This window comes from Gymnoscopelus braueri (genome assembly GCF_963280865.1).
Source record: "Gymnoscopelus braueri genome assembly, chromosome: 9".
Classification (NCBI taxonomy): domain Eukaryota; kingdom Metazoa; phylum Chordata; class Actinopteri; order Myctophiformes; family Myctophidae; genus Gymnoscopelus; species Gymnoscopelus braueri.
Window position 1 is genome coordinate 26,464,326 of NC_137610.1, and position 25,492 is coordinate 26,489,817.

Here is a 25,492-nt window from a genome sequence, read left to right on the forward strand (position 1 = left end):
ACACAATATTTGTGTTATTAAAATGTTTCAAAAATATTCCTGATTATCCCCCCAAAAAAACTTTTTTGTTTGGACTGATTTTGATGCTTTATATGATGCTGGGGACCCCCTTGAACGCCCTCAAGGACCCCTGAGAGTCCCCGGACCCTGACTTTTAGAACTACTAACCTGAAGGATATAAAGCTTAAATATATAGGGTCGCACTTGTAATTCACTCCGGATAAGAGAGTTTTCTATATGCCTAAACTGTAAATTGTTAACCAGGGGGTTAAACTGAACAAGACCACTAGCTCGGGACATAGTCCTTCCTTGGAGACATACACAGCGGCACACACAAAGAATCAGTTGTATCCTTAGATAGGCTAACACGGATACAAAATGTAATCACACAAAAAAACACTATCAGCTATGTGTCGAGTACTTTTGCTGGTCTTCTGCATGACTTGAAGGAACACCTTGTAAACTCTGATTTAGATTATTATGGGTGTTATGTGTTAACAAAATAAAGTGATTAAGGCAACCCTGCAACAAGATAATCTTATACATCCTCTCACAAGTCACAAGAAGTCTTTGAAACAGATAGAACATGAACAATGGCCTAATATGCTTCAAAATATAATGTACACCAGGCTCTCAGATGCTCTGACAATGGCTCCCATAGGTTGTGCCTTCACTGGATTCGAAAGTGAATTATGCTCCATTGGGAGAGTATCGTGCCCAATAACTGAAATATTGGTGGGGCCAGAGACTGTATGACGTAATGCTACGATGCTATAAATGCTATTCTAGTGGGCATAAATGCTTCACTGATAATGGTCTAAGCCCGCGGTTTTCGAAGTGGGGTCCAGTTACCCCCAGCCAAATGATGAGTAGTTTAATTACAGTATAATTAATTTCATCTGAAATTATTAGGCTACACTCCAAATCAAGACAGAGTGTAAAAGCTGTGTGGCCTCCCTGGCCCATCTTTTAGCTATCAATAGTAAGTATATGTGTGCAGTTTATGAACACAGTCAGACAAATCACTAGTAAAGTGCTCAGTGGTGAAGTCGCACTGTACAGACTGGCAGCTTGTGTGCATATCCTAGTGTGCCGTCAAATGAAAGTAGCAATCTTTAAAAAATACTAAGCCATTAACAAGAAATGTGCTTCACAAGGTTAGACAGAACAACATAACACAGATTTGCCAAAAATAATATTGTTTGTAATGTACACATTTTCAACTACAATCCATTTCAATGGTCGCTAGGACAGAAACATTTGAAATGGGGAGGGTCCATGGTCTAATGGAATTCCATTTGGGGGTCTGTGACATGAAACGGTTTGAAAAACCCCAGGTCTAACCCGCGTACTCCCCAGGTCCTTGTCTCACCATCCAGAGTTTTGTGGAAAAGGACACGGAGCCGTGGCGGGCGTACATCCAGCCGTGCCACGACAGCAGGGACTTCAGGGCGTTCCTCATGATGAAGATGATGGTGACCCACAGGCCAGTGCCCACCAGCACCCCGCCCACTATCTTCTGGGTGTCTGTGGACATGTAGCGCCTGGAGTCGACAGAAGATGGATGGAGAGAAGAGGGAAGGAGAAAGATGTCATGGACAGGGTCGGAGTTCGCAAACATTGCTTATAACGACTTAAGCCCACTTATCATCAATGTCAGGTGCAAACCTTGTATGTCCAAAACTGTTACTTTTCAGAAAATTGAAATGTGCTCTATTGTAGTTATTTAGTCACAGGCTCCTGGTAATACTTTGCATTGGTTAAATATTTGTAAAACCCACATAACCACTTAAACCCACTTAACCACTTTCACTGGCATTGCGTTAAAAGAAAACCTGGTCAGTCCAAGCACAATCTGTGTGTGTGTGTGTGTGTGTGTGTGTGTGTGTGTGTGTGTGTGTGTGTGTGTGTGTGTGTGTGTGTGTGTGTGTGTCTATCTTGCAGTTCAAAGAGGAGGAAGTAATCATCATATAATAATTATGTCACAATGAGAGTGATTTATCTAGAGTGGAATAAACTCCTTTTTGCAGTAATGACTAATCAATATTATGATACTCTGTGTGCCCAAGCAAGCCTTGGTGATGTGTTTTATAGGCCTGACACGCAGCAATAAACTAATCTCTAAAGTCAAACCAAAATACTATCAGGTGGAACATTGACCTCACAACGTTAACTTCAATGAAATGCCTGAGGGTGTATTCATAACAATGCTTTCATAAACACTTAAACAGTGCCCTTGACCTAAAGGATTATACACTACACCACTGATAAGAAACACAGAAATCATGTACAGTACGCGTGTACAGTACAAGTGAAAACATTATACAATATTAACATAAACAAAATGAGCCAGCAAAAAGTAAAGAAGCAGGGGTTCCCAAGCTTTTCCAGCTTGAGCCCCAAAAGATACATTCGTTACATCGACTGTAGGCTGGATTATTGCAACTCGTTATTATCAGGCTGACCTGATAAGTCTCTAAAGACTGTCCAGCTGGTCCAGAATGCTGCTATGCGTGTACTGCAGGAACTAGAAATCTCTCCTTCATTAGCCTCTCTGCACTGGCTCCAGGTTATATACAGAATAGAATTTTTAATTCTCCTCACCTAGAAAGCTCCAGTGTATCTTAAAGAGCTCATTGTGCCTTATAAAGAAGCCAGAATTATATTATACTACTTTTATACCTGCTATTATTGTTATTGCTGTGATAGCTCTTAGTACTGCTGTTGCTACTACTTACTGTTATTGCTGTGAAAGTGTTATTGTTGTTGTTGCTGCTATTGTTGCTACTGCTTGTATAGTATCTCTCTCTCTCTCTCTTATCTGTCTTTCCCCCTCCACGGTCGAGGCAGATGGCGGCACACCCTAGATGCTGGGTATGCCTGACGTTTCTTCCAGTTAAGGAGTTTTTCATTGCCACTGTCGCAAAAACATTGCGACTGTGTCTTAAAACTGATTTTGGGTGCTATATTAAAGCATTTTGTTGGGGACTCCCTGTTACCCCCTCAAGGACCCCGGATCCAACTTAGAGAACCACTTAACTAGGGTCCTAGATATGCGGTCCTAGGACTGCATTTTTTACTGATCCAGACCCCTAACCTTATTAGCACAGACAAAACAGAATTTATAGTGGCCACCGGGTCACCAGTGCCGGGCTTGTCTTATCAGCAGCCTTACCCAACAGGTATGTGTCGGCCCATCTTGGCAAACATTCCCAGAGAGGGATCCAGCAGGTTATATTTATTGTAGGACATGTAGGACACCACCACCACCATGAACCCGCCAGGGCTGCCCGGGTAAACGCCAGTCATTACCCCATTCTGTGGAACAGAGAAACAACACATGGTTTAGGGGTCGTGCAACAGGTAACCACTTGAACCCACTTGAAAGTAAAAAGTACAATATTTGCCCCCTGAGATGGTAGTTGAGTACAAGTATGAATTATCGAAAAATGGAAATGCTCATGTAAAGTAAAAGTACCTCAACATTTCACTTTCAAACTTGTTTGGGGTCATTTTACTCCCCCGTGTTTCTGGGGAGATGATTCGCCCAGAATTAGCTGATACGAGCTTGTAGATCGGCTATTTCTGAGATTTGGTATAGGAGGAAACAAGAGCAGACCAAATACAGAGCCAACTCAGGTCTGTTTAACTCAAGTATAAAGGGTTATCAAAATAATCAATTTATAAATCTACAATAAAAAAATATATATATTTTTGCACGTACAATGTTCCCACCCGACAGCGACGATAAAAGCAGTTTCGTGGGTCATACTGCTGCTACGTGTGAGTCTAGGGGTTATCAATCAGATAAACAATGAGCCACAGGGTCGTTGTATGTGAAAACGTTAGCATGTCAGAGGGTCGGGATGATTCAGTGTGTCTGTGTGTGTGTAAACAGATGAGATAAATAGGCCAAAGGCTAGAAAACAAAGAACAGACAGGAAGGTTACCGTCGCGTCGCGTGTGAGTCATGTCATGTGGGTGTGCGTTCACTAGATGCCTGAGCTTCCTCTGTGTGGCAGTTGATGGATTTCTTTTATCCAAACAGGCAGACATAACGTACTGTAGTATCTCCACATCATGACCCCAGTCAATAAATAAACACATTTCTCAACGGCATTGAGAAACCCATCAGACCCTTAATACATTGAATGCGTACAGAGTCCGTTAAAAGCACAATTAAACTTTGGTAGAGGTTTGGGTTGGGTTGTTACCTTGCCATGATGAAACATGGTGAAACAGATCTGAAAGGCCCAATTCTAGCACACAAATGAATGCGACAAACTGGATTCTGCCAATGTATACAGTTACAACCCCAGTTCAGTGTTTGTTGTGAAAATTTTGATTTTACAATTTTAATTAGGAAGAAGATCCCAAAGGTACAGTATGTTTCCTGAACTGAGAATGTTTGTTATTGAGCATGTAAGAAACATATCGTCGCTATCGGTCAGAAACCTCTAATCTCCATATTTTAACTTTTTTTCCTAAATTAATGCCCTACTTTATCATACTACAGCGTCACACAAAAGCATCAAAAGTAGAAGATCTGCAAAGATCTGCCGAAGTAACAGTTTTGGACATACAGAATGAGGTTTCCACCCGACAGATATGATATAAGATGCATGTAAAGAGTACAGGGGGAAATTAACGGTTGTTTGTGTTCATTTGTACTAAATGTGTGACTTTGACACCTGTTTCACCGTGCAATGTAACTCAATGGGGAGAATACTGAATCATCCATTTCTAATCTACGGAGCAACTACTGATGTTATCTCGCCAATATTTGGAGTTACATCATGGCAAGGTAACTACACAACCCAAACCCTCTCCCACGGTTTACATTGTACTTTAAGTGAGAAGTCACTGCTGTTGTAGCAAACCTCTGAGGTCTTCACTCTCACGCCTAGTGGCTCTTCTTCTCACCTTGAAGCGAATGAACCTCTTTTTCCAGGAGTGGAGACCGGAGAGGTAGATCTGCCGCAGGGCCTCGTGGCACAGCTGTACGTCGATGCCATCGGGGGTGACGGAGAACTGGAAAGCCACCGCCTGGTGAGCTTCTGCCATGGTGGCTGCTGCTGCACTGGGTCACTGGGGGAAGGGGCACGAAACACATGGACGTTAGCAGAGCAAAGTGCAGTACAGTATACAGGCAAAGGTGACTAACCAGGGGTGTAAGTGGAGGGGGAGCGCGGGGGGGCGGCGTCCCCCTCACTTCAAAAAATACTATAGTGTTTGGGTTTTGGTCAATTGATTTAGTTTGTTTTCATATTATATTGACACAACGCTGTCACCACAACCTGCTGTGGACGAGGCCAGGCAGAGCCCGTCCATCGATTGGTTGTGATATCGCCCTGACAACCAACAACAACCAATAAAACCCATGGCTGTCCCTTCGGGCTATAGGATATATTCTAAACTAAGGTCTCCTGGAGATGGAATGATTGGGACCCTAAAACTCAAGTCAGACTCAGGCTGCGTCCTTGTATTTTAGTTATGAAAAAAGTCTTGTTGAAAAACATGTCAACTTCCTTCAATGAACGCATATAGGCTATGGATGGGACACACACATTGACAGGTGCATCGTGGTTGGTACCGGATCACAACAAGATAACAATTAATGCCCCTGGGGGTCTCCGGACCGCATTTTGAGAACCACTGCCACTGCCAGTATACTTCCTCATACGATTAATAGCAAAAATACCAGTGAGCTTGTAAATCTGCAATTTTTGCCGAAGATATTTGGTGTAGAGGGGGGAAAAGGAGGGGATCAAGTATAGATCCCTCAATAGATTAGATGTTTGCGTTACAATATTTTTCTTTCTGCTCTTTTCTTTTTTTTAAATAAAAAAACAATCACCCATAATAACATTAATGTGGTTGATAAAAAGTACAAATGATTAATTAACAACATAAGCTTCCATCCTACTCCCAATTCATCTTTTCAATGCCTCACATGTACCATTGTACACAGCAAACATGTAGCTGTCAAATTCAGGAGATAGAGTTAACACAGCCAGGTCAATTTCCCTTCCTGATGTCAGGATGCCATGTGTTTCTGTGTTACCCTGCACTTACATCAGCTGCTCAGGTTTATGATGAGCGCTCGAGGTGGGGGGGAATACATTTTCAGGTGGGTTGACAACTGCATCCAATCAGGAGAGAGTACCCATTTATCAGCTTCAGTTTTATAGTGTTTCAGTTCCAATTGTGTCTGCTCATTTCTTTGTGTCATCACTTCCAATTTCACTTGTTTATCCTGTGTGAGTTCGGTCTCCTCATTGGAGCAGTTAGGGATGTAAGTGTCCTACTCAGGGACACTTCGACACATAGACCAGGTGACCTTCTGATTACCAAGCTATGGCCGCCCCCAAGACTTTGCCCTTGTATGTCACCAAGTCGCTGAGTAGCTTGTCTCTCTCATATGCATGATGAAACTTTTAACTCTTTGCCTGTGAGCGTTGTTGTCTGTCCATTACCATTCATCCCGGAAGAACCTTTCAAACAGCGATTAACAGCTACATTAATTTAAACTTCTCAGGGGTTTCAACAAACTCTGAATTCTGTCTCATTCCCTTTATTTATTTCCCTGTAAATTGTCAGACATGTCAAATAAGACGGGAAAGGTTCATTGTCCCCATGTTTCCTCCATATGGTTGACAAACATAACATATACTGTAGATGGATTGCCCTCTATTTTGTGACTGACAGTGAAATATTTTTTTTGCAGCAGCAGCAGAACGCCAGATGAGCACATCTACCCTCTGATTAGCCACCAGTGTCGCTGCTTGTTTGCAAAAAGTCAAAGGCGAAATTTCACCCTCTGTCTCCTCGTTGCCGTGCTCTTTGGAAAATACTTTTTCTCTCTCACGAATGATCGCTGGCTTTGCGAGTGCAGGTCACACAGAGTATGTAGGCGAGCTGTGGTCATATGAGAAATGAAATGTGCATGGGCAGATCACCCATATATCCAGGCATGCAATGCTCATTTGGTATGTTCTTGCACTCTATTTCAATGACGTGACGCGCACGTCGCTTAACACCTACACTGCAAGTCACACAATGGACAATTGATATGCATCTAGGCTTATTCCTATGTTAATTCGCTAGGTGTGAGTCGGGAGCCTTTGAAAACTTTGTTGAGGTGCGAATTTAAAGTAGTTTTAAATCTATGCGTGTGCCTGCGTGTGCTCCTGGTCAAATAGGTTCCGGCACGGCGTGCAAGGCCGTCCAGTGAGCATTGCACCCCTGCACGGAGCATCTGAGTGAGCAATAATGTGATTGGATTTGAAAGCAGGAGGGTTACGACACTACAAGGAGTTAAAAGGCCAAAAGGCCATCGTCTCAGACACTATTAGGTCTATTCCAGGGCCCACAGATACACGTGGATACTGTGTATATAATTACTGTGTCACTGCTGTTGAACTGTGTCAATGACGCAGACACCATATGGGAAGCCGCACCTCCTAATGCATACTACTATGCCCCAAGTACAGTATGTCTATTGAATTGGAAGGTCTCTCCGGGTCCACAACTAAAATCACCATAACTGCCTGAATTCTCAACCGATTTTCAAGCGGCTTGGTTTGTTACAAATGCAAGACACATGTAGTTATGCTATGAATGATATACTTGGTTAGATTTCATACCAAAATACCATCTTAGATAGTGACAGTAATGTTTATAAAATGTCTCCTTGATGACACAGGCACATTTCTTGCAGTTATGGCTACCAATATGGCAGCGATGTTGACCTACGATCCCAGTGGCCAACTCGGTATCAACATGACTGTAGGTACTGTGTGTATGTATCAGGATGTGCATCTTACTAGGGCTGGTCAATATGGAAAAAAATCACAATATTTTTGATCAAATACCTAGATATCAATATTGTGATTATATCGTGGAGGTGCTTTCATAAAATATTTTCAAAATTACCTTTTTTAAATAAATAATAATCAATATGCCTGTATAATAACTAAGAGGGTAAAGGCAAATAATAGAGCTTGAACAGTCAGGTAAGTTCTGAAAATGTTTTGACTTTATTGTAGCACTTATGCCATATCACAATATTATGATATCCAAAATCACAGACAATATGTAGTCTCAAATCATGATATCGATCATATAATATCGATGTATTGCCCAGCCCTATGTCCTACTACCCGTAATTGACACGGGTAAACATCTCTAGTCAATTAGCTGAATCTAGCTTATTGTGTACTTACACTAAAATAGAAACAATAGATGTGTGTTCCAGAGTCTACAACGTATAACTTTCTTTTCACTGTGGGTGTGTGTGAGACTGATAGGAAATAGTCGTTTAGCTCAGTGGTTCTCAACCTTTTTAGCCCGCGACCCCACAAAATAATCATATTGGAACTCGGGACCCCCAAAAATAATCATCTTTGCCTCACCCTAATTGAGGCATTACATTTAGTTTGACTCGGTTCCACAAATAAATACTGTGAAAATAGCAGATCTACAAGCTCGCGTTGTGAGCTTGTAGTTCGGCTATTTTCAATTCTATTTTATATCTTATATTATTTGACAATTTGGCCAATGTTTGGCCAGTTTGTTGATTACTTTTGATGCAGTAATGGTCTTTTCTTTTTCGAGATATTAAAAAGGTCTTAAAAGTCAATTGTCACTTCATTGTCATCTGGGGACCCCCCAGAAATCATGTGGGGACCCGCCTGGGGTCCCAACCCACAGGTTTAGAACCACTGGTTTAGCACATACCTCTGGAAATCCCCCCCATTTAGTCTACAGGTGTTAGTCCGGGGAAAAAAGTCTAAAGGGGTCATGCCTATGTAGGCTACTGTGTGGTTTGCCGCACCAAAAAAGAAGAAGAAAATCTACACAGTGAAACTATAGATACCAGGTAAACAATGAACCTGGCATCAGTCTAAACAATATGCTATCGAATAACAATCTGCACAAAACTATATAGGGAACTCAGATTAAAGGATACCAGGTAAATAATGAACTTGGCAAATGAAAATAAAACCATCTGGAATTCTGTGTTTTCTTGATTCAATTTTTTTTTAAAGATGCCCGGTACTCTAAATCGAAGTCTCAAAAGTTACTAAGAAGTTCTGCATGTCAGGAATAGATCTTTATCTTTTCAAACTTCATCTCAGATATAGAGACCTCTTGGCCGAGAGATTCTCAATACAAATGTTATACACAGAGAACTGTGTTCTCAAGAGTCAGACAAGAACAGCTGGCCAGTCCTCCTCCTCCTCCTCCTGACAGGGTTGTTTTACTAGCTATACAAGTATACAGTATACATATGGAAATACAGTAGGTGGTGTGAATCAGCTGCTGTAAGGGGTTTGTGTACTGCCACTCAGGGAAGAACAGGTGATGATCTCGCCCCCCTGGAGAGAGAGGATGGCAATCTGCATCTTCACTACCCAACTTAGAATTGACAAGTACATTAAGCCATTAAGACTTTAAGATTACTCAAATCTTTGCTTCTGTGGGATTCCTGGAACTAAATATTTTGAGAAGGGTGGGGGGGGGGGGGGGTCCGTGGCCAAATACATATCATTCTGGGGGTCCTTGACATGAAAAAAGTTAGAAAACCACTGATATATATAACAACAAGGATTTAGAAGACGACAAATTTTCACTATTTTTCAAAAATAGCAGATCTACAAGCTCGGAGTGCTACGCTATGAGCTTGTATATCTGCTATTTTTTTAATAGCCAAAGAAATGACACAGATGCTTTCCTTGTCTTAATGGGTTAAATATAATCAATACCGCAATGACTCTTATATGAATTCTGTCCACCACAGTACTTTATGATGTCCATGTCTGAATAATTCAACATCTAATTTACCACTTAAACCCAATAAGACTAGTTGACCGTGGTCCCCCAGGGCTTCATACTAGGTCTGCTAGTATTTCCGTCGTATGCTCATCCCAAAGAAAACAGATAATGTCACTTCTCCATTGCACAGAACCGGATCAACTCGACTGTGTGTGCGTGTGTGTGTGTGTATATTCCATCTCTGAACTGACCAGGCTACATGCCTGGTCAGGGTACAATTATGCTAACCATTCAGGCCTTCCTACAATGTTCTGTTTTGATTATTCTTAGTTTGTAAAATGCTATACAGTACAGGCACACACACACACACACAATATCCCAATGATTTCAAACCTTTGCCTCGATTACGATTAAAGAACGCTTATTAAAAAAGAAAAAAATAGTGAAAATGGCAGATTTACAAGCTTAGCTGTGTTAACATTAAACACAACACAATGAATACATGTTTTACCCATGCATCATTCTCTACCAGCAGTCATCACTGCTGCTACCTGCAAGCAACCACTGGAGTAGTCTGGCGGTTTACCTGCTGTATTTTGTTTTGGTAAACCCAAAAAACATCCCCATAACAACAATGAAACAATGAACAATGAAAACATCAAAATACAGCGAGGCGGCAGTGTGTTTCTGCAGGTAAACACCACCACACTACTCCAGTGGCTGATGCCTGCTGGAATAGAGGGAAATGATTGGTAAAACAATCATTTATTGTTTTGGTATGTAAACACTGGGCAAAGTTACATACTATGCCTTTAAGTTGAAGGTTCTTCTGATATTGCCCAGGGCCTGAGATAGCAGAGGTCAACTCAACAGAGAGAGAGAAAGATCTATAGGATTTTAGGAGGTTTTCTACTTATATGTGCCACTATAGGCCAGTGCAGTGCTATGGGCTTTCCCCCCTATGTGCCCATATTATTACTCTGTAGATGATAAACAAAGAAGGCACAGATAAATATCCAACAAAGCTGTTGTATGTCTATTTGCAATCCCACACACACTGGTCACACTAACCCAATGCACTCTCCTGACCCTGGCCTGCATGCTTCTCCTCCACCTCAACCATAAAGAGTAATTACTCAGCAATTACTCAGTATTACCACTTGGATGTGCATTCTCCTTTAGGTCAATACAGCACCTCTCTGCAATGGTTTTGCCCCATCATCAGCATGTAACTCTGATGGTACCAAATTGAACCAAATGGACCCATAAGGCTTGACGGGTCCATTTCAGGGGTCATCTATATGTCCGTAGTGCGTACATGGACAAATGTGTCGGTGGCAGATTTTAGATTTTTCTGTTTCTTACACAATTTTCAATTCAATTCAAAGGGCTTTATTGGCATGAGAAAACATACGTTTACATTGCCAAAGCAGAAAGCATAATACAACAATACAGCAATACAATCAAAACAAAAAATATGTACATTTGAAAGTCAGAATCTTCAATAGATCAATTTCTATGTACCAAGATCACTGGGTGCAGATATAGTGCCGGAATATACCCAATGATTAGTCTTTAGGGTGGTTGTGTTCCGTTTGATATCCTTTTCCTATCACAGCAACTCACGAAATGGTCTTACACACCATTATAATGTTCTTATTTTGATCATAACACCCAATTACTGAATGTCAGTCTCCAGGTTTTCTTCAGAGTATGACACTTATTTACTATGACACTATGTATGGCACATCATGAGTCCTCTAGTACTAGTGGTTCTCTCTCAAACGTTTTTTTTTCAAGGATCCCCATAACTCTGAGTGTACACACTCAGAGTTACAGATCTGTAATGGTCATTTTATGTGTTTGTCTACTCATTTTGTATGTCCATCATGGCAACAAAAAAAAAAATGTCCACCACAAGCCAGCATGGCGATGACCCCCCCTGGTCCATTTGGTTCAGTTTAATTGGTAGGCTACCGCTACCCTCTGCAGAGTGAAATGAGCAGCGAGGGCATTGAGGTGCTCTTTTCAGCAGGCAGCCGGTGCCTTTCCCTCTTCCCTTCCCCCATGCAGCCGGGTCCATAGCATCACATGATCCGCCTGTGCTGCTGGAAACTAGGGGAAAGGTCGCAGCGGTGTGCCGGGCCAAAAAACTCTGATCTACCGGCGATGATGCGTTCTGATTCATTCAGCAAATAAACAACTGGTGTCGCAATGATGCCCCATGGCGGTTTCACACAACATAGTGTTTATATGGGAGGTGTTTTTTTTGTAAGATCAGAGTATGCCATTTAAAGGAGTAGTTCACCCAAAAAAAATAGAATATGTAGGGAGCATGAATACAAGAATTCAATGCTTCATGGGGTGTGGAATTGATAGAAAATAAGTAATTTATTGGGTGAACTACCCCTTTAACCTGTTTGTTTCTTTTCTTCTGGACCGACGTGTACTAAAACTGGTTTAAGACCAGAACGACGGGGGGGAATGTGTCAGACACCCCCCACCACGTCTTCTAACCGCGGTAAAGCTCCTCCAACCACCAGTAGCCAGCCTACACCAAGGTTTTAATATCAGTTCATTTATGATCAGAAGCATGCTTGTTAGTAGCCTTCATATAAATATGTAATACAACTTATTCCAGCATTGGAATATGAACTATACAATAGATGTCCATTATGCAGTATATGCCAAACCTATTGGACGTGGTCCGTGTTTGGGTTTGCACGACCTCCCTGACTCAACAAATAATCATTTCCATAATCTCATAAATACACAAGACAAGTGGCAGGTCACTTTATGATGCTCCTCCTGCACAAGACTCCATGGATGAATGTGCTTCCATCCATCACTAACCTTCACTGAGGTGTCACCCCTGGGGGGTTGTCACTGTCACCTCAGGTGACAGTGACAACAGTAAAAACAGTAAAAACAGGTGGAACGTGCCCCCCTGCTTTGACCCAATAACTTCATGGCCCTACCTAACCACAAGGGTTTGTGAGCAAATGACCTTAACTTGGGACTTTTGCCCACAAATGTAGGCTATATTGTATTGTTATAGTTTACCGTATCATATCAACATGCATTAGAGCACTATTAAGTTAAAGGCTTTTTCAGCAACAGCCTACGTAATTATAGGCCTTTTAAAAACATAATAAGGGCCACGTAAACCAACCAAGTGCATGGGGAAACAGAGGAATGTCACATGTTAACACTGTGCTGCTGCTTTCAGTTTCATCATAAACAATAAGGGACATTGTTGATCATTCTGCACATAAATAAACTTTGTTTCCCCCGCCCCATTGCCCTGGATTACCAACTATAGCTATACTAGGCCATACGAGGACGTTATTCACACATGATGTGAGACAGTTATGACCGTAAACACTGTGAATGCCTGTCTGAACGTAGATGGATGTTGTTATTACACCGTATGTCGGCATAATATTTCAAACGCAGGTTTTTTTAGACCTTCTTTCGACCCCTGCAGCCATGATGATATGCGTAGCTTCGGCACCACACAGCAGTGTTGCCAGATATTGCGAGAGAAATAAGCAACTAGGTCTATGAAAACAAGCCCAAAAAGGCTACCTTATAGGCCATGAGCGTCGGATTTTTGAAAATAGCCGATCTACAAGAGATCTGCTATTTAAAAAGAATCTTGGGGGAAAAAAGTGAAACATTTTGAATACCTTTTGACATTTTAACAGTAATCTGGGACACAAAATACTCAATATGGGGGAGGGTCCGTGGACAAATACATTAATGTGGGTGTCCTTGGATAAGAGAGGTTTGAAAAAACACTGTTTTAAACAACATTTAGGAAGCAAAACCCAAAATAAGAAACATGAAGCCCAAAAAAAACGCAACCCGCAAAACTACCAATATTTTACAAGCAACTTTACAGAAAAACAAGCCCAACGTCGCTTATAATAAGCGGACGTGGCAACACTGCACCTAGCACAGCACAGAGACGCGGAAGGAAAGGAAAGGATCAAAAAGGAGAAGTTATTATGAACGTTACGTTACTCACCAAGCCGTCCACTTAGTGCTGGTCTCGCAGATCTACAAATGGGACTCTGTTGGATGGACGTGTGCGTGTGTTTGAGACGGTCGATGAGGCTGATCTGTTGTGACTGAGTGTGTGTGTGTGCTATGATACGAGCCCTGCATGAATGAGAAGCAGAGCCCTACTGAACACTTGTACACAGACCGCCCCCAGCTTCAAACGTCACCTCAGTGCTGAGCTCTATCTATTCCATTGGTTCTCAAAGTGGGGTCCGGGGACCCCCAGGGGTACTTGAGGGGGTTCCAGGGGGTCCCCAGACCCCCAGCTAAATGATGGACAGGAACCAAATGGACCCTTATGGGTCTGTAACTCTGAGAGTGTACAAATTTGGACCCTAACGGGTCCATTTGGTTCCATTTGTACACTCTCAGAGTGAAATTAACATTGGTTTTACAATGTGAATTGGGGTCCCAGAGGTATAAATGCCATTAAATGGGGGTCCGTAGCCTAATGCATGTCAAACTGGGGGTCCTTGAAATTAAAATGGTTGAGAATCACTGCTAGAGAGCCGTAAAAACCTTCTCTTATTGGGGTCCCTGGCTTATCTTTTCAAATGGGGGTCAATGAATTAGGGGGTCCTTGACATGAAAAAGTTTGAGAACCACTGCTCTATTCTATCATTCACTCAGTGGTTCTCAAAGCTGGGTCCTTGCATGGGTCTGTTCCAGGGGGTCCCTTGCAAAATGTGTTTATATAGCATCAGAAATCAGTTTAACCACTTTAACCCTCCAGCTATTTGAAAAGTGTAGATGTACACAACAAGCTCATAATGCATTGCCTTGTGAGCTGCCATCCACCCCCCCCCCCTTCCCCCTTTCGTGGCGTCGACTAGATTTGTTTATTGACGATTTCTCATAAACGCCACAATTTAAATATGACATTCACTCATTTGTATTCCTTCCCCTTCTGTGTATTCTGAGAGAACACACACACACACACACACACACACACACACACACACACACACACACACACACACACACACATGTACTTGCTTTTTTGCTTGTGTGTACATATACACACACACACACACACACACACACACACACACACACACACACACACACACACACACACTTCCTTTTTTGCTTGTGTGTGTACACACACACACACACACACACACACACACACACACACACACACACACACACACACACACACACAATTATATTATACACATAAACACAGACTGCTATACTCATTATAATTACATAGCCTAGCCTACCTAGCTATAATTATGTCCTTATCACATTATAGCAGGCTATTTATACACGAACACATATAGGCCTACGTAAACTAGCCTACATCTAGGCCTACTCACTTTATAAATTATATATTACTATACATATTATATCTATAAGCTACGTAGCCTCTAGGCTATCCACATGTCATGAATCAACATGACTATGCTAATACTCCTATGAAAACATGACTACTGTGCCAATAGGCATATATATGCATTGTATGTGTTTTACAAAATAACGCAAGTGCAGCTTGTTGTCGACATGCATGTACACGTCACTTTAAGTTTTGACACCATGTGATTTCATAGCGCCAGGCGGCATTGAGGAAGAGCATAGATATGGTCAAGAGGTTCATTGAGTTCGTCTATACATTTTCGTTAAAGCACTCTCAGTGAATGTCTGGAGATACATACAGCGCCCCCCTGAGGATTATGGCGCTATGGCAAGGTTGTACGAGGACATGTTTTCTGCACCAGTGCACCACCCACCCATTATGCATTATATCATATGACAAAATAATATATTGGCATTTCCCTACTAAACAATATTTCCTTTATGCACTCCTGCCAAAAAAAGCTATTTAAAGGTTGTTTTGTTTATCAGTAGCCTACTAGCCTAATGATGATGATGTTTAGCTAAAAGGAGATCCTAATCAATATTAGACCTGCATAGTCATGTGATAATTGAAAGCCTTGTGGTTTAGCCTTATTTCTAACTCTATGGGTTTAGCCCAGTGGTTCTCAACCTATGGCCCGGGGTCCACTGGTGGGCCGCAAGGGTATAGCAAGTGGCCCCCCAAATAACAAACAAAATACTAAGATAATAGTGATGATACTACTGATAATATAACATTAATATCATTGCTGTCGGGCAGAAACCTCTTATCTCCATATTTTAACCTTTTGTGTTTTTTCGTAAATTAATACCCTACTTGATGATCATACTACAGCGTCACACAAAAGTATCGAAGCGACACGCTTTGAGCTTGTCGATCTGCTACTTTTGCTATTTTTTTATTTGAGTCCTGAAAAGTAACAGTTTTGGACATATGAGGTTTCCACCTAACAGAGATGATAGGAAAATGTACAAAATAAATACAAATGACATTGTTTTTCTTTAAAACCTTGAAAAATTCATTTTGATACAGATATTAAGAATGTTTATTTACAACGTTGTGGTTCCATTGATCCAAACCGGAACACAATCGATTGATCGTTCATTAAAATAAACTTGCTCTGAAGATACATTTAAGTGTTGAGTGGTCAGATGGGTGGGCCAGGAACGGTTTCAAGATTTTCAAGTGGGCCCTGCTCCAGAAAATGGTCCTTACAGGAGCAGAGTGAACAAATGAAAGTGTAGGGTTATTTAGACCAGCTGAGTTACCTATACCCTACCCTGCTGTAGTTACCATGGAAATTAGTAAAGATTATACAGTATATAATACACATCATCTCCACAATGAACTAAATACAACTTAACTAAATACAAGTAAATAATTTACAATTATTTAGTTGTAACAGTATAATAATTAAATAATCTATTCTTCTGTCAACACATTGGTGTGTTATAACATGAGATGGGCTATTGTTAAGCTTAATTTATGGTATCATACAGTGCATCGTATACATGGTGACAAGGTGTAGCCTATCCTAAGCATTTTGCCTGTCTTCCAGTGTGCAGGAATTCTGCAGTTAAAAAAAAGACATGGACACTTAAGGATGGTTACATTCCAAAAAGTCTATAGTTAGGAATGATCTTCTACCAGGTCTGTCCTCTTCTGCCAGAAATTTATTTCTAACACATGAATCACTCACTGAATGTATTATCCCTTGTCTACAGGGTTTTAAAGTTTTACCTGTGTGACCTTCCTGACAATCAAGAGACAAAGGACAATATAGGAATAGGCTATGAGGAATATTCCTATTTAATTTGAGAAAAATGACATTGAGGGAATGACCAATAGTCATGAATCATCCTGGACTTCACATGGTCCTGGTCATTCACCAGAAGCAAGGACAGGTGTTTTCATTGAATCTAACTTTAGTTAAAATGGAGTTTGAAGTTACAATGGGTGTGTACGAAGAGGGCTTGATGGATACAATGAATGTCAAATACCTAAACACAGTATTGAATCAAGCAACTTGAAAACTGTCTGGGGTGCACACAATAGCCAGAGTAGACGTTAAAATGGCCCCAGAAGTGTTTTTAAAGTGAAATGCCTATTTAAGTACAGTACTCAGTTAGATATTATTGCAAATTCTGAAGGTAATTCCATTCATGGTAGCCCTATACGTAATATAGTACCACTGCCATCTTGTGGTCACTTACACTCTTGGCACTGTTAGAATAGGATGGATGCCACTTGAAAACAGTGGTTCTCACTGGTCATAGTGATTCGATACTACTGCTGATTTTCAAGTATACCAAGTGGTAACTGTGGTTAGATTATGATTTGTCTAGAATGAAAAGAAAGAGTACTCTGGATCTCCTGGACTGGAATTACTTGAAACACTCTGCATCAACTTCAAAGTGAGTTGTTTTATGTAAGGGAGACAAGCAGGGATTAACACAGAATAACACAGAATAGAAGAACAATTATTAAACTGGCTTCCATGAAACTAGGATTTGAAAATTCATTGAAATTAACATTTCAAATTGGTACAAAAGCCAGAAATTGCTATTCTGCAACACCAGAATTTACTGTCGAGGCTTAAAATATAGTTGTATCCCATCCCATTTACTTCTGTAAATAACTGACAGAACCAAGACGAGAGACGACACAGGAAATTATGTTTTTGACAGATGACATTTATTCTCACCAGGCATCTGACATTAGAATCGCTACAGTCAACCATTTTGGAATAGCTGCTAAAACTCCAGTGGGAAAAGAGGGGAGGGCTCATCCAGAACATGTTGAATTAAGTACACCTCAACGATCAAAAGGACAAGAAGTAGGCCATTAAAACATCACCTGCTGCCTCATGTAGGCCAGGCTCCATTCAAATGCATCCGTCTCTGTCTCCGGACCTCTGGCTTCTCCTGCCAGACTGCCTCTAGCGTTGGTGGTCCCGTAAAACATTCAGTCACATTACACTTTTTCAACGTTTGTTGAATACATACAGTACATACTGTAATTAATGCCTCCTCCGGTTGCTGTTCTACTGAACATTCAAAAGCGACGTCACACAATCTTCACAAATAGACCAGCTGAAGAGAGGGAGACCACTACTAATTCACACAAGAGGGGGGGTCCCACCAGAAATGGGAGACAGACCAGGGAGAAGAAATGAACACCAACCACGTACCACTCAAATTTTGGCAGCGGTGGCTGATGACTTTGACTATGGCCAAACCCAGTCTCTTTTCTTATTCTGAAAAGAAATTTGGCATGTACGTACAGTATAAGAGCGAAAGTGAGTTATGAAGTTACATTTCTTGCCCAGGGAAGACTGTCAGTCTACACGGTTAGGCTTACAGCACAGGCAGAGTTCAAAGGCCCCTCTTCTCAGAAAAGAAGATACAATTATATACAGTACATCGCTACGATAACCAGGTGGACCTCACCTGGAGTCCGTTGAGAAGCCCTCATCGTCGGAGTCTGAGGTGAGCACACAACTTAGCAGCATTGGGGTGTTAGCTCTGAGTCCAGTTATGTGGTTTGGGGGGTACATGTGAGAGTGAACAGTACATCGCTACACATAATGACACAATGACAAAAAGTGGTTATCCTCACTTAAACACTGTACTTGCACATACAGAGAATGTGTAAGGAACACGAATACAAGTAGTAGTAATAGTAGCGTAGGCATCATTCTTTTTCTTTTTTTACAAGTGCTAAAGTGTGAGTGGCTAATAGTGATGTATTTGATTCACAAGTACAGTGCCAGTACAAGTTAAAGACAATGCGTCACAATTTTGGTCGCCGATTTTAAGTAGCCGCTTGAACTTGAAGAAGAAAACACAAAGCAAGAGGAATTTTTTTTAAGGGGGAAGGGTAATTTCTCTTCTTTTTCTTTCTACATAAATAAAGCCACTTTTGATATTTGAAGGGGAAATGGCCGGGGTACATTGGTTCTGATTTCAGTGCAGAGAAAACAATCGTCTCCGTTCCCAGGAGATTGGGGCTGTGGAGGCCAGCTACTAACCCCACTATCTCTGCAAAAAATCATTTTCAACTATTCATTTCTCTGCCTTCTCATTTTCTCATTCAATCATATGTGCTGATTCCTCCAAAAAACATCACAATTACCCTTTGAATTAGTATGGGTATATCGGCACGTGTTAAGCTATATGCTAGCACAGAATAAGCTGAGCAGCATAGATAGCTTAATTATGTTAAAGTGTATGTGTGTGTGAGTGAGTGAGTGAGTGAGTGAGTGAGTGAGTGAGTGAGTGAGTGAGTGCACGTGCATTAGCCTTATCCTATATTGTCAGCAATAAGTCTTGTGAGTGCAGGATATGCACGTGTGTGTGTGTGGCTTTGTTTGGATTCAGTGATCCATGGCACGAACATTTGTACTAAGCAACAAACGTGGCAATGAGGGGTTTATCTCCAAAAAGTCATGGATAGTAACAACTCCCCTTCTAGAGGAAAACCAGGCTTGTTTTACCTTATGCTAAAGTTAGGAGAGATTCCCCCTTTTAGTGTTTTCCTGTGCACTCGGCCATCGAGTTAGGATCAGAAGGGTGTAGTAGTTTAAAGGTGTGGTGGGGAGGGGAGGGGGGCAAAGTGCAGGCCAGGGCAGCTGCATCACAAGCCGCCGTCAAGAGTGTCCTTCCAGTTGTGACCGGCAGGAGGGCGCCAGCGTTCAGTTGCTGGCCACCTCCTCTGCATTGTCGGTGCTGTCTACGGTGCTGTCCAGTCCACCACGCGCTCGCCAGATCTTCACCGTCCGGTCGCTGGAAAATACATATTAAACCCATTAAGACCTGAGACCTGATTCTGCCTTCTAAATCAATAGTTCTCACACTTTCAAGATTTTTCAAAAATGTTCAAAAATAGCAGATGTACAATCTTGCAGTGTGGCACGAAGTGATGCGCTGAGCTTGTATATCTGCTATATTTGTAATAGCCAACGCTAAAATCGAATACACACAATATCGCTTGGCTTAGCAGCTAAAATCTAAAATGAAACAGATGCTTTCCCGGTTTTAATGGGTTAAAAACATGTACATATAATACACAATATCACTTGGCTTGAGTCTAGAGATTCACCGACAAAAAACACGGAAAAGATGATTCAATGCAGAAACCAGCTGAAAAAACAAACATAATTACGTTTATATTATAATAACATTCTTCTATTTATTCTACGTTTTATATGAATCTGACATTAATACAGTCTATTATTATTATGATAAACTAAATATCTGACAAAAAAATCTTTGGATGACAGAAATAGCAAGGTGGAAAAACGGTACAATACCACCAACAGATCAGCCATTTTCGCTGCGCAACATCGTTGTGCAATGAAAGAATAAATCAGGGCTTAAGTGGCTAAAGAATTAAGCCCAAACTTGGGCTTGCGTGTACGTGTGTACGTGTTTGTGTGTATGCGTGTGTGTGTGTGCATTGACTCACTCAGAGGCGGTGAATATATGGCTGCTATTGGTGGAGATGCTGTTGATGGGACTCTCGTGGCCCTTCAGCTCCCCTAGTGTCCCCAGCGTGTCCGTGTGCCACAGCTTGAGAACCCCTCCCCTGCAACCACTCAGCAGGGCCGGAGAGCCGGGCACCACCCCCAGGGCACACACCCAGTCACGGTGGGCGTTGGGCACTTGCTGTTGCACAGGAGATATTCAAGTTTTGAAACTTTTTCTATTTTGTTATGATGGTTACAGTGTGCAGAGTAAGAAAAGTTGTTGTTGTTGTTGTTTTTTTGGGGGGGGGGGGGGGCATGCAGTAAAACAGTGCAGTCAAACGCCCAAATCTATTTGGTTGCGGACCCCCATCAGGAAATATTTTGTGCCAGGGACCCCAACAAAATATTTTGGTTTTTTGGTTTGAAGCTTTACATTCTAAAGTTATACAGTGTATAAGTAAGTACACACAGTAGTTACATTTACCACCACACGTCTCCATAGCTCCATATCAACAGTATTGTTTAATTCCCTGAGTTTTTTTTACTTGGAAATAATCATTTTCCATACCAAAATTTACCACATAAACTTCCGTTAAAATTGGCTGGCAAACTAAATTAAAGCTGCACTCTGTAACTTTCATGTTCTACACAGGCCTCCTGCGCAAGTACTGACTTTTTTTGTATACCACTGAGCTAATAGAGACTGCCTGCTTGCTTGGAGATATTGAATTTTGACCTGCATTATATCAACATGCGCTACCATACAGATTGGACAAATTAACACAGTAACTATTCACTGAAGTACAGTATATAGTACAGCATTAACTCAAACATGATTAAAGTCCATTCTCTGTGTGGTCTACCTGCAGCAGGTCTTTGCGGGACAGGTCCCATTTCTTGATGCCATTGTCTCTGGAGCCGCTGAACAGGACGTCTCCCTGGACCACCAGGGACTCGATGCCGTCGTAATGGGGAGGCTCAAAGTTGTGTGTGGGGACGACGCTGCCGAGAGAACCTTCACTCACGTCAAACAGCTGCAACAGACAAAACATCAGGTGTCAAAAGGTACTCTCGCAGGAAGTCTTTCAACCAGCGGTGGTATGCCTTTTTCACTCCTTATAATCCGCCCACTTTCACTATTTTAGCATTTCAGTTGGTTGTCCAAAACCCAGCTCAGCGAATGTCCCAGAATGTCTTAGCATAGCAGAACTAGTCATTCTAATGCTTTTATTTAGGAAAGGTTTTGTGCTCTGTACCCTTTTGCTCCCTTCTTTGACTGTATGTAGGCCTACTGTATGTTTGTCTCAATTCTCAATTCAGATCTGCCCAGTCCATCGAGGCTTTTAAGTAGTTACTTAAGACTCAGTTATTGTCCCTGGCTTTTTAATCTCATCTTATTTATTCCACTTTTGTACATATATGTGTTTTTGCGTATGTGGGGACATGTGTACAATATGTTTGTTTGATTGTTTTTATCTTTATTTGAATTGATTTGAATTCTGAATATGTCATGACCCTGAATCAATGAAACATTAGGAATGTAACCCTGATAACATACCCACACCTCCAGTACTATGTGTACACCAGTGGTTAGACTTGTAGTAGACATTGGAACATCTACCTTGATGTAGTGGTCCTTGGAGCCAGTGATGACCAGGTCTTGGCCATTTCCTGTCTGGTCGACAGTCAGACACATGACGGGACCAAGGTGACCCGTCAGCTTCCCTGTGGATGCAAACCTGTTGACCACATAAGGAGAGGAAATCCATGTTTAACCGCCTTCGACCGCAATTTTGCAATGTAATGGTAATGATAAAATAAGGTGGTTTGTAAAGGCAAGGTCTAATGGGATTATTTTTGACAGTATTATCATGGTTGTGATTTGTCAAGGGTTTACGCTTTCTGGGGGGTGGATTCCTTTACAGGAGTTTCCATATCACTGACAACTACTCCTTATAACATGTCAATTTACCCTCAATCAAATTTGACTCCCAAAGCAAAGAAAAAGGAAAATCCATTCTCTGAAACCTTGGATATTACCACCATGTGACAGCTACCAATTAATGACATTAATTTGAACACACTGTACCTCCGGAGGTCCCAGACCCGGACAGAGTTGCCAGCGGCAGCATACAGGACTGTCCCGCTGGGGTTGAGGGCTATCTGGTAGATCTGGTTCTCCCCTGCAGGAATGGTGACCGTCCGGTTGGTGTTGGACGCAGACACGTCTCCCAATGTGACCTGACCGGAAGACCTGGGGAACATACAGAACATCAACAAAACTATCCACACACTATGAAAAGAAGAGAAGCTTGTAGATCTGTTCTTTTTTAGCAGACAACACCTTCGGAGCATAAGTGAACCGTAAGGTATCGTCTCTGTAGGGTGGAAACCAAGTCCAAAACTTGATCATGCTACAGTGTCACACAAAAACAGGAAAAAGTAGCAGATCGACAAGCGCAAAACTATCTGCTACTTTTTATGCTTTTGTGTGACGCTGTAGTATGATCAAGTAGGGCATTAATTTACGAAAATACACAACAAGTTAGAATATGGAGGTAAGAGGTTTCTGCCCAACAGCAACGATATATACACCACACTCACGTCAGGGTGCGGATGCACTTGGCAGAGTCTCTGATGTCCCAGACTTTGATGTAGGAGGTGGAGACGGTGAAGACCAGGCTGGAGCTATAGCGGACAGACACCACGTTGTTGGGATGACCTCCCAGAGACATGATCTCCTGTCCCGTCACCAAGTTCCACACCTTACATGTACGATCTGCAGGGAGCCGGGAGATAAATAATGACAAAATTGGTAATCAACAGAATACATTTTTATTGGAAGGAATATTTGATCAGACCAGCTCAGTGGCCTTGTGGTTAGCAGGGTTATAATAGTTAACTAAAGCTAATGAAATAACTGAAAGTAGAAATGGGGAAAAAAATCATTTTAGTTAAATTAAAACAAGGCTTTACAAAAAAACAATAACTAACTGAAACTGTTTGTCAAAAATCTGGTAATGGCCAATAGAAGCTATGTAGTCGACAGTTTTAGTCAACAAAATTAACACTGATTGAAAGATGGAGGGAATGCTGGTTCTGACCTTTGGATCCAGTGAAGAGGAGGTCATCTGTACAGTCCACACAGAGGACAGCCTTGCTGTGGCCCTCTGCTACATGGACACACTGCAATGTCCCCGATCGACTGCTCTTAGAGGATGGCACTGGGTTGATTACACCTCTGACACACACACACACACACACACACACACACACACACACACACACACACACACACACACACACACACACACACACACACACACACACACACACACACACACACACACACACACACACACACACACACACACACACACAGTCAGTGAATGAATAGTCATGAATATAACCTTTTTGAAGGTTAATAACCTTGGGAGAACAAGAGTTAACACCACATAAATCAACAGCACACTCTCAGTCATGCAAAAAATGCACATGCATTCCACTTGGCCAGGTAGCAGCATGCAGCAAATTATAGGAGAAAGTGATGACTCAAACAGTGCACAGAAGAGAAGGGTACGACGGACGTGAACAAAGCCACCCCCCGATGAAAGACAAACCCAGACACACAGAACCAACCCCCATTTGTACCTCGAGCTCTGAGGAGCCTCGCTCATCCAGCCTACAATAGATTAAGACAACCCAAGGAGAAAAGAGTCAAGACAGTCGAAACAGACATGTTCATTGGAAACTAGTGACCGACTGGGAGTGGGAACACTCATTCGATACCGTCAAAGGCAGCTGGATCTATAAAAAGACTGACTGATGTTGACAGCACATTGGCTCGTGGTGTCATTGAACTGTATGTACAGTAATGAAGACATGGGTATTGACTGTTGCCGGGAAGGGCTGATGGCCTGGTTGTCCTGAAGTCATTGTCAATATAATCATCGGTGAGGTGCGGGAAGATGAGGGTTAAAAGGACCATGCCAGCGTCAATCGATGTCTAGTCCACTGTTTCTCAATGTCAACTGTTTTTGAAGATTTATGACACCTAAATGTATGAAGTATTGACAAAGACTAAAACTAAGGACATTTTCTCTATGGTTTTATTTAGTTTGAGTTAGTTTTGTAAACTGACAATACAATTTCAGTTTGTTTTCTTGTAAATGTGTGTTCATTCAAGTTTCCGTTATTTAGTAATTTAGTTTTAATTAACTATAATAACCCTGGTCGGTAGTAATGTCACATTTACTGTGTCTAGCCCATTGACTAAGATTAGACTAGACTAAACATGCCGAAGTGCCGGTATAGTCCTTTTAAGTGTCTCTGTAAGGGGAAGGTCAGTAGTAATAGACTTAAGAAGGTTGAAAATTACTCTCAATTCACTTTGAGGCGCAATACTGTAGGTTGTGATGAGAGTTGGGAAACCACACCTTGTGAATACGCTCTCCACAATCACCTCCAGTTTGTGCCACACGGTTAAACAACAAATGTATACTTGGGGATGGAGGAGGGAACGGAGCAGAGGAAGTGGTGGAGGCGTCCGTTCATCCTGGAGGGGGAACAAAGTGTCCCGCATTCTTTAGTTTGTCACATAGAATGATTGCAGCTATCATTCACTATCTCTTTCTGCAACCCTTTCCTTATCTTTCATTTATTTATTGTAATAACGCATGCAATAGATATGCAGCTTTTTTGTAGTTCTTATCTCTCTTTTCATTAAGCTATTAATGTACCATGTCATTTATCTACAGTATGTATAAATGATAAATCATGCTGTCACAACTAACTTATTAAGCATATACCTCTCAGCTATTATG

The 25,492-nt window shown here is 41.6% G+C and overlaps 2 protein-coding genes across 9 annotated transcripts in view; both read right to left on the reverse strand.

Annotated features, from left to right (window-relative positions):
- The window catches only part of cpt1ab (carnitine palmitoyltransferase 1Ab (liver)), a 36,074-nt gene extending 22,119 nt beyond the window's left edge, over positions 1–13,955 (reverse strand). For 2 of the 3 annotated variants that reach the window (XM_080436835.1, XM_080436834.1), the window contains exons 1-4: positions 13,808–13,955; positions 4,924–5,088; positions 3,176–3,318; positions 1,373–1,544 (exon numbers count right to left, since the gene is read on the reverse strand). In XM_080436835.1, the coding sequence (XP_080292961.1) occupies positions 1,373–1,544; positions 3,176–3,318; positions 4,924–5,064 (456 nt within the window). In that variant the 5' untranslated portion in view covers positions 5,065–5,088; positions 13,808–13,955. Of the gene's footprint in view, positions 1–1,372; positions 1,545–3,175; positions 3,319–3,478; positions 4,899–4,923; positions 5,089–13,807 lie in introns of those variants that run through there. The other variant, XM_080436836.1, reaches the window with a different exon arrangement.
- Positions 13,956–17,874: 3,919 nt separating this feature from the next.
- The window catches only part of LOC308092398 (kinesin-like protein KIF21A), a 67,842-nt gene continuing 60,224 nt past the window's right edge, over positions 17,875–25,492 (reverse strand). For 4 of the 6 annotated variants that reach the window (XM_080438260.1, XM_080438262.1, XM_080438261.1 and 1 more), the window contains 7 exons: positions 23,774–23,910; positions 23,274–23,448; positions 22,759–22,923; positions 22,291–22,408; positions 21,533–21,703; positions 20,669–20,868; positions 17,875–19,986 (listed from right to left, as the gene is read on the reverse strand). In XM_080438260.1, coding sequence (XP_080294386.1) covers positions 19,896–19,986; positions 20,669–20,868; positions 21,533–21,703; positions 22,291–22,408; positions 22,759–22,923; positions 23,274–23,448; positions 23,774–23,910 — 1,057 coding nt within the window. In that variant the 3' untranslated portion in view covers positions 17,875–19,895. Of the gene's footprint in view, positions 19,987–20,668; positions 20,869–21,532; positions 21,704–22,290; positions 22,409–22,758; positions 22,924–23,273; positions 23,449–23,773; positions 23,911–23,977; positions 25,225–25,492 lie in introns of those variants that run through there. The other 2 variants (XM_080438264.1, XM_080438263.1) reach the window with 2 other exon arrangements.